This window comes from Rhinatrema bivittatum, chromosome 4 (genome assembly GCF_901001135.1).
Source record: "Rhinatrema bivittatum chromosome 4, aRhiBiv1.1, whole genome shotgun sequence".
Lineage (NCBI taxonomy): Eukaryota > Metazoa > Chordata > Amphibia > Gymnophiona > Rhinatrematidae > Rhinatrema > Rhinatrema bivittatum.
The window spans coordinates 106,770,796-106,783,537 of record NC_042618.1 but is presented as its reverse complement, the minus strand read 5'-3'; the positions used below and the strand labels follow the sequence as shown (position 1 = coordinate 106,783,537).

General features: G+C 42.9%; 1 protein-coding gene across 5 annotated transcripts in view; it reads left to right on the top strand.

Annotated features, from left to right (window-relative positions):
• The window catches only part of CAPN3 (calpain 3), a 238,611-nt gene that overhangs the window by 139,256 nt on the left and 86,613 nt on the right, over positions 1-12,742 (top strand). For all 5 annotated transcript variants that reach the window (XM_029598629.1, XM_029598625.1, XM_029598628.1 and 2 more), the window contains 2 exons: positions 3,472-3,549; positions 8,434-8,491. In XM_029598629.1, the coding sequence (XP_029454489.1) occupies positions 3,472-3,549; positions 8,434-8,491 (136 nt within the window). The remainder of the gene's footprint in view (positions 1-3,471; positions 3,550-8,433; positions 8,492-12,742) is intronic.

Below are 12,742 nucleotides of genomic sequence, written 5' to 3'. Positions count from 1 at the left end.
GTAGGGGGTTAGGGGCCACTTTGACATTCTGCGTGACACCTACGAACAGAACAGTGGTCTCTTCTGAAGATTTGATGGCCTTCGGAGTGAGGAACTTCACTCCAAGATGAGATCTGGGCAATGTTCTCTCCACCTAGCTTGATGTTACCCAGGTAGAGAGTCCATCAAGCTAGGTTGAGAGAACATTGCCCAAATCTCATCTTGGAGTGAGTTTCCTCACTCCGAAGGTCATCAAATCTTCACAAGACCACTGTTCTGTTCGTACGTGTCACGTAGAATGTCAAAGTGGCCCCTACACTCTTACCTAAATCCCACGTCGAGTTACTAGGTGGGCCTACCATATCGCACGGTCACGGCAGCTATCACACAGCCTAACGCAATTCAAAGAGGTATTGTTAAAATCGGCGTTACAGCTGTGCAATAGCTCTTCGCAGACAGGCTAACCCAGCCCACTCTCCGCACCTAACTCCTCCTATTTTCTGAATTTGCATCGCACCATACGATAATGGTGCTATCGCATGCGTTAAACACGTTTTCGCATGCGGTAAGGGCCTATTGCATGCGTTAACGGGGCTTTTTGCATGCGATAAGCCCTTAACGCATGGGAAAACACCTTATCGCATTTTGATAAATGACCCCCTTAGCAGGATAAGTCTGAATATCATGACTTATCTAACCAAAGCCTTGATTTACTAAGGCTTTTCTCCCATTCTGCATCTATGGGAAAAATGCTTAGTAAATGAATCCCTAAGTTAGATGAATTAGTAGCCAGGCCCCAAAATGTCAAATAATTATTTAGCCGGATAAAGTGATAGCCAATGAATGTGGTCAAATATTCAAACAGGAGTGGAGTTATGGCAGGGAAGCAAAGTTAGGAGCTTGATGGACTCTCCCCACCTGGGTAACATCATGCTAGGTTGAGAGAAAACATTGCACAAATCTCATCTTTGGGTGAGTTTCCTCACTCTGAGGGTCACCAAATCTTCACAAGAGAGCACTGTTCTGTTCGTGTGTCTCACTCTGAATGTCAAAATGGCCCCTAACCCCTACACTCCTACCTAAACCTCACCTCGAGTAACTATGTGGGCCTCATATAGAGGTATAAAAACCTACCTAGTGTGAGGGCACTATGACTAGTCTCTCTCTCTCTCGCCCCCCCCCCCCCCCCCAGTAGCTTAAAAGACTAACAAGGCTATGAGCGGAAACATTGCAAAGTGCTATAAAGCCATATCGCACAGCTTAACACAAATGAAAGAGGTGTATTTATTAGTCGCGTTAAAACTGTGCGATAGGGGTTTGCAACTTGCGAAGCCAGCCCACTTGGCCAGAAATCCTGCCCTAATCTCCACCCCTTTTCTAAATTAGCATCGCACCATGCATTATGGTGCTTTTCGCATACGAAAAACGCCTGAACACACGTGAAAAGCGCATAACGCAGCTTGGAAAATAATCCCCTTAGGCATCTAAGTTCGACTGAAAATAGATGCCAAACTTAGGCATGTAACATAAGTATCTAAATTTTGGAGTTCAGCTTTTTTGGAATATCAGCCTCTATAAAATCAAACCAGGAACAGATCATCTAAATATCAAGCAAACACTTTCTGAAATAGCCTTGTTTTGACTAAGCATCTGAAAATTAAATCATCCTTTGTAAATCCTGCTTCTTTTGAGAGGGAGTTTCACAGATATGGAGACATATAGGAAAATGTGTTTCTCCTTGCCTTGGTTAAACTAATTTTGGCTAATGGAGGAATACCCTTGTTAGCCAGTAGTGTCACATTTTGAACCTTTCCCATAGAAGCTCTGCTATTGTAAAAAAAACAAAATAAAAAAAACATGCTGCAGAAATGAACTTGCAATACAGCAGAACAGGCCAGAGACGTTTCATGGATCTGGAGCCCTTGGATTTGCAAATGAGCTAATAATTATTTCTACCTAGGGAAAATAAGAACAAAATAGGGAGTGAAGCACTAAGAGCTACAGTAGAAGAAACATTGTTATCAAAAATGGAGGAAAATGATGGGATCTATTCTAACTCAAAGCTGTAGAAAGACTAGATGGATTCTTTGGCTTATCCACTTACCCCTAGGGGTGTTGTTTTGACAAGGGTTCGGAGATGATAACAATCAGAATTTGACCCATGTATACTTAGAATGCTTGTCTTTGCTTTTTCATGTACATATCTGGGAACTTTCGATATCCAGTGACCCTTTCAATATCCAGTCTAGATTAATGGGAGAAGGGGAGAGGGGTCATAAACTTTCTCCTTCCTCAAACATACACAGACACATACATACATACTCATTCACATGCTCACTTACATCTTAAGCTGTCACTGCTGTCATTCTCCCCCCCACACAAACTCTCTCTCTCACTCACATACATGCTCGCTTATAGTTTCACCCCTTTCATTCTCCCACACACACACATGCACATTCAAACACACGGCCATTCTCGCTCACTTCTCTCCCCTTTCCACACACACATGCATACCCATTTACATAACATTCTCTCTCACACACACACACACATGCACATTCACGCTCACTTCTCTCCCCTTTCCTCACACACATGCATACCCATTTATATAACACTCTCTCACACACACATACATGCACATTCACGCTCACTTCTCTCCCCTTTCCACACACACATGCATACCCATTTATATAACACTCTCTCTCACACACATACATGCACATTCACGCTCACTTCTCTCCTCTTTCCACACACACATGCATACCCATTTACATAACACTCTCTCTCACACACATACATGCACATTCACGCTCACTTCTCTCCCCTTTCCACACACACATGCATACCCATTTACATAACACTCTCTCTCACACACATACATGCACATTCACGCTCACTTCTCTCCCCTTTCCACACACACATGCATACCCATTTACATAACACTCTCTCTCACACACACACACACACATGCACATTCACACTCACTTCTCTCCCCTTTCCACACACACATGCATACCCATTTACATACACTCACTCACACACACACATGCCCAATTACAGTCACTTCTCTCCCTCTAGCACCCTTGCTCACTCATACTCTCACTTTTATCCCTAGCCACATATACACTCACTCTCTCTCACACATACTCACTCTTTCTCTGCATCCCGACTCGACCAGAAGCAGCTTCCTCCTTTGGACCTGTGCAGCCAATAGGACTCCTTCACCTTCTTATGCCTGCGCAGGCCAACACTGCCTCTTCTCCTTCTTCTTTTTGCCACACAGGATGACAGGACTCACTCACACTTCCATCCTCGTACTCACCTGCAAGGGCCTAGATGATTTCTTCTTCCAGCAGCAGCAGGACACCAAGAATTTCCTTTAGAATTCCAGAGTCTCGGGGTCAAATCCGGAGAGTTTCTTGGTACATTCATGTAAGGTGGGGCCTCGGAAACAAGCCCAGTGTGACTTTCTTCTTGTTCCTGTCCTTGCAGCCTCCAGCAGCAAAAACCGATAAAGAAAGTGAAGAGGAGAAGCAGTTCAAGAATATCTTCCAGCAGATTGCGGGAGATGTGAGTACCCAAGTCAAAGCTTTACCTTTTATACATAATCAGAGCCTATTAGAAGAAATTCATTTGAATTAAGAATCATCGCCGCCAAAATGGATACAAATTTAGCCAGGACTCTGGATGGTGTTTAAACAAGATTATTCCCAGTGAAGGAAAGAAAATCCCAGAAAACTTGGTTTAGGGAGAACGTCTCTCATTGGCGGTCCAGTTCAATTTGCCATGCAAGCTTGACACTTTGTTTACTTTATACATCTGTGTGAACCCCTGATGTGTGTCCTTCCCTCACTATAGCTGCTGTGTTAATGGCATTTCCCACAAACCCCTGTGGTGAGACCTCTGATGGTTGAGTCCAGGGAATAACTGGGCATGTGCATAAAAAGCCTGTAGACTTCCCAGCAAGAGAGAGAGAAAGGTGGCAGAGCATATCCAGCTGGAGTGAAGGTCATGGTCCAGAGCCTGAGAGCTCCTTAGCCTGGCTGCCAGCAGCTGTTGGGAGGATTATGGAATTCCTTTTGTAAGGGAACATACATCAACTATTTTTCATTTCTCGTTTTGAAGGAGGGGAGGTTTCTGGATTATTTTTTCATATTGTTTTTATTTGGTGTGGATGGGCTACTACATAGGTTGTATGTTTTTCCTGCTGTCTTTTTATGTTTGTTTTTCTTCATTATATGTTTTTTTGTTTCGTTTTTCATTTTAGTGCGTGCTATTTACAAATAGCACGCACTAAAATGGAAAATGAAATGACACGAATCAAAATTTCATTTGCTTTTTTTTTTTTGTTTTGTTTCATTTCAAAACAACATGAAATGAAATACTTTGTTTAATTGGAATTTTCATGTCATTTCAAAAAGACAGTATATCCTAGAGATGTGAATCGTGTCCTCGATCGTCTTAACGATCGATTTCGGCTGGGAGGGGGAGGGAATCGTATCGTCGCCGTTTGGGTGTTTAGAGTATCGTTAAAATCGTTAAAATCGTGAACCGGCACACTAAAACCCCCTAAAACCCACCCCTGACCCTTTAAATTAAATCCCCCACCCTCCCCAAATGCCTTAAATTACCTGGGGGTCCAGCGGCACACTAAAACCCCCTAAAACCCACCTCGTTCAGCGAGGGTTCCGGACCCCCGCTGAACGACCTCCTGCAGTCGATCTCCTGCCGGCGCCATTTTCCGTACGGAAATGATTTGCGGCAGGAGATCGCTCCAGGGCCCCCGCTGGACCCCAGGAACTTTTGGCCAGCTTGGGGGGGCCTCCTGACCCCCACAAGACTTGCCAAAAGTCCAGCGGGGGTCCGGAACGACCTCCTGCGTCGAATCGTATTGGTCTATGGCTGCCGCCATTTTGCGGCAGCCATTTTGCAAAATGGCGCCGGCTGAAGACACCATGATTTAGTGTGCCGGATTTCCTGCTCTCCCCCTTCCCCTGATTTAGCTATGGACCCGGGGGTAATTTAAGCTACGGACCGCCGCTACGGACCCCCAGGTAATTTAAGGCATTTGGGGTGGGGGATTTAATTTAAAGGGTCGGGGTGGGTTTTAGGGGGTTTTAGTGTGCCGGGGGTGGGTTTTAGGGTGTTTTAGTGTGCCACTGGACCCCCAGGTAATTTAAGGCATTTGGGGGAGGGTTCGGGAGGGTGGGGGATTTAATTTAAAGGGTCGGGGGTGGGTTTTAGGGGGTTTTAGTGTGCCGGTTTTCCTGCCCTCCCCCTTCCCCCGATTTACGATTTTTTGACGATAAATCGGGGGAATTGGTATTGTATCGTGGCCCTAACGATTTTTGACGATTTAAAATATATCGGACGATATTTTAAATCGTCAAAAAACGATTCACATCCCTAGTATATCCCTCCCATTTGCGATAACTTCTTTTGGATTGCAAGCCCTACCTGGAACCTATCTGTAACTGCGAGTAAAGTGGGGACAGTTCCCAGTCTGGTAGCAAGAAGATTAGTCTTTCCAGAAATCCTGAAACCGTCTATGCTGCAGGACTCTTCTCTTCTCTTCTCATTGTGTGGAAACTGAACTAGCTCCTTTCACTTTTGTCACTATTCAAGGCAAGCTGAAATTTTGCTGTACCTGCTCACATTAATAGGCTTTTGCCATAATTTAATTTAAGGTGCAAAAGAAACGTTGCAGGAGGGTTGCAGGAGAACAAGGGGGGAAAAAAAAGGTAGTCCTGAGGAAGGGGGGGCATTCCCAGCCTTTGCCATTCAGATCCCTGGGTGCAGCCTCCTACCCACTGTCTAGGTTATTTCTTTGTAATGTTCTGTGGTTTGATTGTCATAGCTGTGATCAGGTTAGAGGGGCTTACCCGAGTGGGTTGGATTCAGGGAAATGTTGGACTAGCCAGGGATGCTGATTGCTCATCACTGGAGAACCTTTGAGACAGTAGGTGTGATTCGGCACAGTCACATGGTGCAGGCTCCTTGCTGGGATGAGAACCTCACACGGAGACAGCTTGTGCGGCTGGGTGGTGCATCTTGCTGGGGTGTGGCAGATGCTTGCCGGGGAAAAGTTTTTGGGTGTCAGTTACTTGTTATGCTAGGAAATGTATGAGATGCTATTGTTTTGTAATAAAGTTGCGGCCTTTTGATTCCAAAAATTGTGTTGAGTCCTTTGTAATTGGGAGTGTGCTTTTATTCTTTGTGAAGAGAGTGGGTACAGGGTAAGACCCTTGTGTATTTCATCAATGGAGCACCACACAAGGACTACTAAAAAGAATATTTTCCCCGAGTATATTGAGTGGCCATCTGATTTTCAATTCAAGGTCTACTGACCTAACAGGTATGAACCCTGAGCCTTTCTGGTTTCTTCTGAACACGGAACTACAATTGGAAAGCCTAAGCTATTTTAGCAGCTGAAGAACCATTAACCTCATAGCATGGAACAGGAATCCCAATGTCTAAGCATAATGTTCTGTTTTCTTTAATTGTCCTAAATATTATTCTGCTGGAATGGACATCAAAATTCCCAAAAACTCTCCACCATAGCTATAAAGATATTGGAGAAGATGAGGTAAAACACATATTAAATTTAAAGTATGATCTCTAAATGCGTAGATTAAGGTTATAATTTCAAGATTTTAGGGCTGAATTTTCAAAGCCTTTTCCATGTACAAAGCATGGATTCTGTGCATGTAAATGACTTTGTTAAAAATTACTCGGGTTTGTGCACGTAAAAGTATACACACAGTCGATTTTGCACATACTTGTTTGCATACAAAAAGGCATTCCAGTGAGAGGAGCTGGGGTTTGCATACATGTTCTGGTTTTTAAAAACTATAAGGGGAATTTTCAAAGGGGTTCTGTGCGTAAAAATAATATATACATGCGTATATAGCATGTGGGTGTGTATATGCTATTTTATAAATGGTGGGAGTATGGGCATGCTTTCAGTTTTGTGCATACATTTTACCAGGGATGAAATGGATGGTCCAGGGTCAGGGTTAAGAAGTACATATGGTAGTTGCTATTTTGTAAGTGGTATCACAGATACATTAATCACACGCTTTTCCACCTGCTAACTGACTGGTGCAAGTGAACTCGGACTTGTCTGTTGGCTGCAGTTTTTGGGTGGGAGGTCTCAGGGAATTGGAGGGGGTTCAGGGTGAAGTTCTAGAGGGTCTAGGAGAATTGGAGCAGGACTGGGTGAGGTATCAGCCAACTTGCGATTCCAAGCATACAAGCAAGTGTTTTCAAAATGGTATATATGAACACTTTATAAAATACCTGCCTCCGCATGTAATTCTTGGTCTTCACACAAGATCACAATTATTTTGCATGCAAAATATACACACATATGTTTATAAAATGGGTAGTGAAAGTGTGCATTTTCTAGCATTGGAAATATAATGTCCATACTGAAACATATGTGCATTCTTTCAGAGCAGAAATACACGGTATTGTATAAACTGTGCAGCTACCACCATATAGTTTAGAAAATACTAACATTAATCTCCGTGCATCCACTTAGGCATGTGCAAATGCTGTACCATGGATAGGTTTGAAAATTGGACTCTATGGGCATACATTACCTTGCACATATTATGCCCAAAGAGCAGATGTAACTTGGTGCAGGTGAGTTTGAGCGCATATTTTCTGATAATTTTCAAAGCAAAAGCATGCACACACTTTCGCTTTGCAAATTAGCTTAAAATCTCTGAGTAAAATGACCCTGCAGATTTTTCACTCTTTGAAACTTCCCTTGTTAGATGTTCTTTTCTAGCAATCCTTGCAGGGCTGAAGTTTGCATGTACAAAGCACACACAGAAGTTGGAAGGCAAAAGTCTCCACTGAAAATTCCCAAGCGCGCACGGACATGGCTCCGACTTACACGCTCAGACTTATACCCACTCAGGAGGAAGTGTAAATGTGTGTATGTAGATTTACGTGCATTCTTTCAGAAACTGGAAGTATGAGCATAAATGGGTTCCCTGACCCTCCTGCGCTTCTTCGTATGGCGTTAACATACATGCAAAATTGATTTTAGATTAACTTTTATGCAATTTTCGAAAGGCAGTTTATGTATATAAAACTGGGTATTATGTGTATAAACAAATTTTAAAGTTACTCCCTTAAAGTCTAGGTAACCAGGCACCATGGTATTATTATTTTTGCCTTATTTTATTATTTAGGGTTTTTCCATATAGCCCCCAACTAGATGCTCTTCTACTAGATCCACTGCTGACAGTTCAATTATATCTGCAGAATATTAATTGCAGCTTCTCTCTCTGCTCTGGTTCCAATTAAATGTAATCCTGTTTTTATTGTACTGTGCCCAAATGCTTTTCCAGAAAGATTGCATGCCATTGCATCACAGATGGTTGCTTGTCTTAGACTAGCATATGCTATTGGTGAGACCTTGTCCTCTCTCTGTCTATCCAGGACATGGAAATTTGTGCTGCTGAACTCATGAATGTTCTCAACCGAGTAATTACCAAACGTGAGTAGGGATCACTTCCCATTTGGCCCAGCTAACAATTCAGTGCTGCACAGACGTCCATTTGGGGTAGATTTTCTGAAGGGTCCAGCCAGCTGATTCCAGGTGTTAGTCAACTGGACCTGAGCTTTTGAAAAATTTCCTGTACAGACTGGCTAAATACAATTGCCCATGTTCACCGCTGAGTATTCCCTCCGAGAACTTGTCCAAACTCCTTTTAAAGCTCACTATACTAAATGCCTTGACCACATCCTCCAGCAACAAATGCAACAACTTGATTGTGCATTGAAGAACTAAATAAATAAATAAATAAATAAGCTTTCCCTTAATCTTTTCACTTTAGATACTCTACATCTCAAGCCTTCCTTACAACTTACATAACCATTGTGATTAAAGGGTTTTGCTATCTCTCTGTCCTTCTTTCTTCAATTCCCAAGTTTGATCTCCTTGTTATATGTAACTTTTTACCTCCTCTGATTATTTTTATTGTTAATCGGTTGATAAGAATGTTTTCCCCTTTGTTCCATGTAAACCGATTTGATATGACACCCGTCATGAAGGTCGGTATATAAAAGAATTAAATAAATAAAATAAAAAAAAAAATACTTGCTCTGATTTGTTTTAAATCTGCTGCCTATTAGTTTCATGCCTAGAGATATCCAGCTGTAATGTAACAGCCTTTCTGGTGTGCCCTAATGTGCAAAACATGTTAATCTTGGCCTGGCTTTCTTTCTCTTTCCTCTTGCCTATCAACCCAAGATTGGATGGGCTCGAGATCAGGGGTTTGGAAGAACAAAGGAGAGAAACGAGGTTGAATGGTGAGAACCTGAGAAGGAGGTCATGGCAGGGAGCATGGAGAGAGGAAGAGGACTAAGGAAGTAGGATGGCAGGGTGCAGAGGAGAGGTAGACTAAGGAGGAAGAGGACCTGGTATTGAAATGAAGGAGAGGGGACCTGGAATGGAAGAGAGGACCTGTGATCAATGGGGGCTGGGGTAGAGGAAAGAGGGGAAAGGACCCAGGATCTTGGTGTCAGAAAAAATGACCTGGGATCAAGGGGAATTTACCCCTTACTTTCAGCCCTAAGTCCCACTGTGTCTAATTCTGACCCTGCAAACTGGCCATGTCTCCTGTGAGAGGGCTGATTCCATGACCATTGAGTTAATCAAGATTCCTCACAGTGCTCTTTTAGTGCTAGATAGGACTCCAGCACTGCCAGATTCTTCAAACTGTTTTGCAAATCCCTGAATCCCTGAATCTCTGATCCAATCTGCAATGTCTCTTTCATCCAGAAATCACAAGAAGACAGTGTTCTTAGAATAACTGGTTTTCTTTATTAATACTCAGGCCGATACAATACAGTGCACTCCGACGGAGTGCACTGTTAGCCTGCAATTGGACGCGCGCTTTCCCTTACCCCTTATTCAGTAAGGGGAGGAAAACGCGCGTCCAACCCGCGGCACCTAATAGCGCCTTCAACATGCAAATGCATGTTGATGGCCCTATTAGGTATGCGCGCACGATTCACTAAGTAAAATGTGCAGCCAAGCCGCACATTTTACTTTCAGAAATTAACGCCGACCCAAAGGTCGGCGCTAATTTCTTCCGGCACTGGGAAAGTGCACAGAAAAGCAGTAAAAACTGCTTTTCTGTGCACCCTCCGACTTCATATCATAGCGATATTAAGTCGGAGGTCCTGAAGAGTAAAAAAATAAAAAATTTGAATTCGGCCCGCAGCTGTTGGGCCGAAAATCGGACGCTCAATTTTGCCGGCATCCGGTTTCCGAGCCCGTAGCTGTCAGCGGGCTCGAGAACAGACGCCGGCAAAATTGAGTGTCGGCTGTCAAACCCGCTGACAGCCGCCGCTCCTGTCAAAAAGGAGGCGCTAGGGAAGCACTAAGACCTGGTCTTGAGCATCGGTATATTAAAAGAATTTAAATAATAATAATAATAATAATAATAATAATAATAAATAGTGTCCCTAGCGCCTCCTTTTCCCCGTTTCTACCGCACAACCTAATTTGCATACTGCATTGCGCGCCGGGAGAGCAGGCGTTCGTCCGCTCTCCCACGGATTTTACTGTATCGGCCCGACTATTAGGGACTTGGCAGAGTGGGTATTACAGAAAGGCAAGATAAAAAAAAATTCACAAAGATGAACAGAGGTCTGAGCTTTCTCTCTGTGCTCCAGTTGAGAAAAATGAAGAATGGAGTGTCCCAGAAATCTATATTGGGACTACTGCTTTCTAACATATTTATAAATGAGCTAGAGATGGGGATAAGTGAGGTGATCAAATTTGCAGATGATACAAAAAGTATTCAAAGTTGTTAAATCACAAGAGGATTGTGAAAAACTGAAAGGGGCTTTGCGAGACTGGGAATCCAAATGGCAGATGACTTTTCATGTGGACAAGTGCAAAGTCAAAAGTGACGCACATAGGGAAGAGAAACCCAAATTATAGCTGCACAATTCAAGGTCCCACATTAGGATTCACCACCCAGGAAAAGGATCTGAGTGTCATCATGGATAATATGTTGAAATCCTCTGCTCAGTGAGCAGCAGCAGTCAAGAGAGCAAATAGAATGTTAGGAATTATTAGGAAAGGAATGGAGAATAAAACAGAGAATATCATAAAACCTCTGTATCACTCCATGTTGGGACCGCACCTTGAGTATTGAATGCAGTTCTGATCACCGCAACTAAAAAAAAAAAAGACATAGCAGAATTAGAAAAGGTACAAAGAAGGGCAACCAAAATGATAAAGGGGATGGAAGAATTCTCCTGTGAGGAAAGATGAAAGAGGTTAGGGCTCTTCAGCTTGGAGAAGAGTCAGCAGAGGGGAGATATGATAGAGGGCTATAAAATAATGAGTGGAGCAGAATGAGTAAACGCGAATCAGTTGTTTATTCTTTCCAAAAATACAAAGGCTAAGGGACACACAAAGAAGTTACTATGTAATACATTTAAAACAAATAGCAGAAAATATGTTTTTACTCAATGCATAATTAAACTGTGGAATTACTTGCTGGAGGAATGTCATAAAAGCTGTTATTATAGCTGGGTTTATAAAAGATTTGGACAAATCCCTGGAAGAAAAATTCATGAACAATTAAGGTGGACTTGGAGAAATCCACTGCTTATCCCTGGGATAAGCAACATAGAATCTATCAACCTCTTAGTCCTGGCCAGGACTTGGATTAGCCACTGTTGGAAATAGGATACTGGGCTTGATGAGCCTGTGGTCTGACCCAGTATGGTAAAGCTTATATTCTTATAAAGGGGCAAATCAGAAATTTATCTTACTATTTTATGCTTCAATACATAGTAATTTAGCAGATTAACTACTCCTGTATTCTGTGACATCACTATGTTGGTCTAACAGTGATTGATAATGGGCATAATCATTTAATAATTTCTTGGCCTATGGTGCCATCTAAGGAATGCAAGCGCACATAGCATAAATTAACTCTTACTACTTTCAGTCTATGAAGTGCGGGAATTGAAACAATTAATCACCTAATGAACATGGCATAGGGAATGGTTTCCTGACTAAGAATATCTGTACATTGTCATCTTCCCCAGTTGTACCTTCCTCAGCTCTGATTAGAAAAGGGCCATTGTTCACAACCCTAAAAGCCCATATTCAGGGGTGCAGCGAGTGGGAAGTCAGCAGGACCAACATGCTTGAATCTGCCACAGAATATCCCAGGTTAAAGTTAGCCGGGGAACTTTACTTGGCTAACTTTAGGACAGCCCTTGCCTATATCCAGACAAGTTTAGGCACTTAGCACTCAACATCAGTGCCCCTGACGCTGATGCCTTTTAACTGGATAAACTATCTGGGTAATGACTTACCAGCTTAAATTTCCCCAGTGAAAGGGGTGGGATATTCAAAATTCAGTGTTTGTCCGGCTAGTTCTTAAGTTTGATCCATGATACTGCAAGGCATTTTCCTCTGATCAGCAGAGATCTATGCCAGAGCTTAATTTGTAGGGGAACGGCTTGGAACGAAGTTCCACCATTTCTTTTCAGACTTAAGAGGCAGAGCAGCAGGAGTGCTCTGCTCCAGCCCCAACCCCCTCTAGGCAGCATCCATGGAAGGGGAAATAAGCCTGGAGCAGAAAGCATTCACTCTGCCCCTGTTGTGATCCTGAATCAGACACAGTAGCACAATGGCTCCCAATAGATTCCCCCAGTCGGGTTTTCAGGATATCCACAATGAATATGCAAGAGAGAAAAGTTGCATGTTATAGAG